At 40.0% G+C, this 6,134-nt stretch overlaps 1 protein-coding gene across 1 annotated transcript in view; it reads left to right on the forward strand.

Moving 5' to 3' along the window:
* The window catches only part of akt3a (v-akt murine thymoma viral oncogene homolog 3a), a 60,673-nt gene extending 54,741 nt beyond the window's left edge, over positions 1-5,932 (forward strand). Inside the window, exons 12-13 of the mRNA XM_078272555.1 lie at positions 2,224-2,326; positions 3,055-5,932. Of these exons, the coding sequence (XP_078128681.1) occupies positions 2,224-2,326; positions 3,055-3,140 (189 nt within the window). The 3' untranslated portion in view covers positions 3,141-5,932. The remainder of the gene's footprint in view (positions 1-2,223; positions 2,327-3,054) is intronic.
* The last annotated feature ends 202 nt before the right edge of the window (positions 5,933-6,134 follow it).

The raw sequence follows: 6,134 nt of genomic DNA on the forward strand, positions 1-6,134 counted from the left end.
ACCAGTGTGCAATCAAGGAAGCAAGGGACACCTATATTTCTGAGCCAATTGCTAAACAGGGTCGCAATCCTAGAATCCTTTTTAAAACTATAAATTCTGTAATTGGTCCCCCACCTAGCCTAGCCTGGCTCCTCCCTCCTACGTACTTCCGCTCAATTTTAATTTTCCTTCACTACTCCGTCTGAGTTTACGGTATATTCTTGGGTTTTCTCCGGTCAAATATTTGGCGGTCCAATCAGTAAACAGAGAGAGTGGCTGAGAATGATGACGTTGAGGAAGTGCACTAGAAAGATGCGAGCGAAGCCATTCGGTCCGTTGTGGCAACACTGCCGAATATCCAGAAGTTAAAGCCTGAGCAAGAACGATCTTTGCTGAGTTGTGTTGGTGGCCATGATGTTGTGGCCCTCCTCCCCATGGGGTTCGGGAAAAGTTTGATTTTCCAGCTCGCTCCGTTAGTGGTGAAGGAGTTGGCTAAGGCTAACGCTAGCGATGCTAATGCTAAATATAAGCCGATAATTGTTGTCGGTCTCCCCTCTTGTTGCACATGCGCATGACATACGTCACGACCAAACATTAACGATTGGTTATGGCAGATCCAGAGTGGCTCTGGGCAGATCCAATAGTTTTAAACTTCAACAGAGTATCCGCCTTCAAGGAAGTTAACACTTGTCAATGGAGAGAGGCCAGACTCTCTGTACAAATAAAATGTACGAGAGTCTGGTAGGACCAGGCTACACCTACGCCAGCCAGTAGAATCCAACCCTGAGAGATGTAAAACATTTCGTAATCATTTAAACAATAGAATAGTGGAGATTCGGCAGCACTTTAACACGCAGCTCAGCCTTTGACACAGTGGACCATGATGTCTTAATCAGCCGTCTGGAAAAAAACAGGTGGGAATCACTGATGTAGTGCTGGATTGGTTCATCTCCTATCTATTGAAAACGCCTCTTCCTTTTGTGCTCCTCTTTTCTTTGGAGTCCCCCAAGGTTCTATTCTGGGTCCCTTTTTATCAACCATATACATGCTACCCCTGGGGCAAATCATGCGTGGACATGACAATGACTTCCACTGCTATGCAGATGACTTGCAGCTTTATGTCCCTTTAAAGCCTGGTACCACTGATGTACCCTGTATTATGTCCTGCCTCGCAGAAATAAAAAATCGGATGCTACAAAAATTTCCTGCAGCTGAATGATTCCAAATCAGATATAGTCATAATTACCCCCTGTAGCCCCAGCACTAGCAGCATTCTTAATCTCTCCTCTAGTCTGGGTGCCTTTTTTAAGAAACATTCAAAAAGAGGCCACCTTGGTGTTATTTTTGATTCTGAATTGCCCAATTGAGACTTCTAGCCACAATCAGATTATTGCTTTCATCTGCAGACTTAAAAAAAGCTCATCCATGCTTTTATCTCCGCCACACTCGATTATTGCAACACACTTTATTTTACTATTAGCAGGCAAAACATCCAAAGAATGCAGTTGATACAAAGCGCTGCTGCCAGGCTTTTAACTCGCACTAAGAGAAGTAACCACATCACACAAATCCTTTTTGCCCTTCACTGGTTACCTGTGAGTTTTAGAATTGTTTTTAAGATTTTACTGCTTGTTTTTAAAGTCTTGAATGGTTTGACTCCCTCCAATATATGCAATCTGCTAATTCCCTATGAGCCTTATCGCTGCTTGAGATACTCTGGCTGGGCTCTACTAATGGTTCCAAGATCTCAACCTGCTGTCCGGGCCCCTCAGCTGTTGAACTCCCTGCCTTACGATCTCAGGCTGGCAAACTCAGAATCTTCCTTTTAAAATCTTTTTAAGACTCACTTTTATCTTATGGCTTTTTCTTGAACGATGGTATTTGTTGTAACAATTTATATTATTGTTGTATCTTACGTTCTGGATCTTATTTACCTCTATCTTTTATTGTAAATCCCCTTGTAAAAAGGTGCTATATAAATAAAGCTATTATATTATTATAATTCAGACAGTCAGTGCAGAAATTGACAGGAAACGTGGAGAGAAAAAGAGGGGTATATCAAACTGTGAATGTTGCAGTTATGTGGTATGCTCCATAACCATTTGTCCACTGGGGCGCTCGAATTGCAGGATGTTTTTTGACATCCCAAGTTTGGTGTCCTTCAAGCAGCTTCTTTTTAGTTAAGAAGAGTTCTTGTACAAACAAATCTTTCCTCTTTGTGTCCTCCTCACGTCTTTGCCCCAGATGGTCCCTCCCTTCAAGCCTCAGGTGACGTCGGAGACAGACACCAGATACTTTGACGAGGAGTTCACAGCCCAGACCATCACAATCACTCCACCAGAGAAATGTGAGTCTCTTCTGTCTGTCTCTCTCTCTCTTTCTAACACATATACGTACAAACATATGCCCACATTAAAACTTGACAAACTATCACTTTCATTCTTTACCTAGCTGAAGATATTCTGAAGATATGAAGATATGTTCTGATTACAAATTGGAATAAATTGTTAAGCTCCACAGTCAGTCGATTGCATTAGCAACTGATAGTGATCATATTCAGTTTTTTTTACTCACTTTGATTACTTTAATAATTGAAGTTTAAAACAATTTATCAGTGTTCACGCTATTTCTTCAGGTGAGACATTTCAACTTGAATTAACAGGAGTAACACACCTAAAATATGCCATTGTCTGTTTATTCAAGTGTTTCTGCAATAGTCCTCAGGCCACATGCAGCTCTTCACAGGCTTTTGAAATAAAGATGCCGGTTTCAAAATGTTCAGCACTGAATTATGAATGAGTGGAACTGATGTGCTAATATGAGGTTCCACCTGTTTTGTAGGTCGCACATTGGTTAGTTAGCAAGAGATTTGCACATCAAAGACACACTTGTTAATTGAATCTTGGTCTGTTTAAATCTACAGTACAACAATGTAGCACAAACACAATGTTTTGTAATGTTTGAATGTTTTGAAATGTATACATTTCCTATTTGATTATATGTATTTGTATTAACTGAAGATGTACTTTAAATTGTAATGAATCATTAAATACCTCTGAATCCACGTTTCTTTAGTTGATGAGGACGGGATGGACTGTCTGGACAACGAGAGAAGACCGCACTTCCCACAGTTCTCCTACTCTGCCAGTGGGCGGGAATGAACTGTTCATCGCGGTGACATAATTTCAGCTGGTCTCTGAGGTCATCAGTGTGGGACAAAAGACCCACAACTTTGGACTAACCCAGAAAGACGGAAGGATTTTGCCCTTCTCCTTCTCCTCTCGTTTTCATCTCTGCAGTCTGCTTCTCTATTTTATTATTTTTGTGAATTCTGTTTTAGAGAGAACTTCCAGTCAAAATTACTTTCTAATCCTGCACTGCAACCCTAGGTGATCCGAACTGTGATGTGATCAGTTACTATGTAATGTCCCTTTAATGACAGGAGCATCACCGGTGCCCTGCTGTGCTTTGACATGTGTCGGTCCTGCCAAACTCTAAAAGAACAAATACTTCTGATGAAGTTAGACAACAGCTGATGCATTTTTAAGGAGACATATGTATGGCTTCTTATCTGTAAGATGAAGATATAGCATTTTAAGTCATTCAAACCTAAACTGCCATTACCGGTTCAACCTCAGGCTTTTGCAAACACAGATACTCTCAGACTCAGAGTCACTCGGGTCTGATTTCAAATCCTCACCTAAATAATTCTGGGATTGATTGAGGCTGCCTGGCATTGAGGGAGCAGTTGTCATCAGCGAGCAGAGTCCTACAGCTTATGTTGTCGAGCAGGATTTGACTCAGGTTTGGCTCAGTGCAATTCATTATTGTTGTTGCTGCTACTTCAACTACTACCACAACTACTACAGGTTCTACTACTCTTACTACTACTATACTGCTACTACTAAAACCCGGTGCTACACTACTAGCTTAATGCTGCAGATCATTTAACAGGCGTCAGCAACACATCAATCACCTGCATTACCATCTATGCTTGTACAGCTGCAGAACAGATGTTGCTAGTACTTCTAATGTAAAGCTATTGCACATCAACTCAGTAGATTAAGACGATGAAAGGATGGTGTGTGTGTGTGTGTGTGTGTGTGTGTGTTGGGGAGGGTGGCAGGGCGGTGAGGTACTATTATGGGTTTGTGTTTAAGAACGCACTTCAAAGCACAGCAGTTCAGAAGGCTGAAGCTCCCAAACCATGAGCTTTACTACGTTACCCACAATGCAGTGCAAGGTGGTTGATATATCCATCACTGTGGAGGTGAAAACGAGAGGAAAACAGTTGGTTTGAAAGTTTCCCCACGTTTTTATTTATTTATATACTCTCTAAGTTTAATTCTCTTCCCCAAAAGGGAAAACAAAAGCGAAACTGTACTTTGTGTCGATGATGAAGCTTTACCGTGACATGTTGTCGCCACCACACGGCTGTACCTCTCTGTCTGTGCAGGAAAGAGAAACTGCAGCAGGAGCAGGTTCCCCACAGAGTGAAAAGAGAAGTCCAAGATGGCAGGTTGGGCAATGTTGATGAGGAGGGAGAGTACAGGTGAAAAGTTTCAAGAATGATGAAATATTTATAATGTTATAATTTATGATGTAATGATGAGTGAGGTAACAGCTGATTTCCTGTTTCCAGGGAGATTCTTATGAAGGATTGTTTTTAAAAGACCTTATGGTCTGTGAGGAGGTACGCATCAACAGTTATGGGTTTACACCAATCATAGCAATGACTATAATATATATATGTTCTATTTATTGTTCTACGCATCGGTTTTATATTTAACTTTTCTATTGTTATTACATGATTCTAGAGAAAAAAAATATTTCTTAGGGCTGAGAGAAAAAAAATGGCTGAAGAATGTAGGAGGGAAAGCAGATAGCCTTCCTGCTCCATTGTTTATTTTAATGTTTTTTGTGTTGTTTTGTGACCAAAATGTGACAGCCGAAAGGTGACAGGACACATTAAAGACAGATAGTTTACTTTTGAGCTTGAAGAAGGTAAAAAACAAACAAACGGAAATGTATTAATTGAATCACCTTTTCTTCTTCTACTTTATCCTTCAGGTGTTTACTATGAGGGTTCATCTGACATAGTTATTGACAAAAATGCTTCCCATATTTAATCTGACCACAGGTGTGTGTTGGTGAAGGCTGAGAGACAGAACATTCAGAGAGAAAGAAAAAGTGAAAGTTGAGCAGAAAGAAAACAAGTGCAGCAAAGAAGTCTGAATGTAAAGCGGTAAGGATGAAAAAGATTCAACGCTGAACTGTAAGTGGTACTTTTTATGTGTCGAGACAGGGTAGAGGAGAAGGAGGAATAATAGTGTTTGGATATGAAATGTGAGTTTGTAATGTCAGTCAGTTCTTTGGAGATGAGAAAGAGCAATATCCTACCTTTTATTTTAAGATTTTATCTGTCATTAACGTGTGCTGTCACTTCTCGGGTCTGGACTTTGTTTGTGTCGTCATGTCTTCCAGTCTGACCAACAAGATTTAAAATCCCCTCAATTTCTCTGTCTTCAAACGCCAGTAAGCCTTATGGTTTAGCTCAGAATAAGTCAAAAACGTTGACATCCTACACTTCAGAGTAAAAAAAATCACCACATGAGGAAATATATTTTTTAAAATTTGAAATGTCAACTGCATCTTAAAAAAAAAAAAAAAACATGGTATTATGTGGAAGACGTCACCTTCAACATCTGGATGACACATATTTAAAGAGAGCACCAGGGGATGTGCTCTCATTAGGCATAGAAAATTGTATTCCAATATTTATTTGAATGTTTTTATTATCATTGAGGATAACTTGAATTTCTTTTCTATTTAATTTATTTGATGTCATTTTGTTTTGGAGATTAGCAGTAAGGAGGTGTAGTCGTGTTTCACTCTGCAGTTTAAGTCTTCAGAGATTTTGTTCTAAAAAATAAATGCCTCCTTTTTTTCTTTACAGATATCTCTTATACGACACATTACCTGTTTTTCCGCTGCTCTTAAAAGTCCATATGCTTTATTCTTGCACATCCATTAAATTGCTATTAGCTGGCAAAGGCGCTTGATGGCAGAAAGTAGAAAAGGATGGCGCTGGCCTGCATGCTGTAGTCCTCTGTCCGCACTACCAGTCCTGAGTCAAAGCGGCACTCTGAACTCTT

Source organism: Sander vitreus, chromosome 17, assembly GCF_031162955.1.
Source record: "Sander vitreus isolate 19-12246 chromosome 17, sanVit1, whole genome shotgun sequence".
NCBI lineage: Eukaryota > Metazoa > Chordata > Actinopteri > Perciformes > Percidae > Sander > Sander vitreus.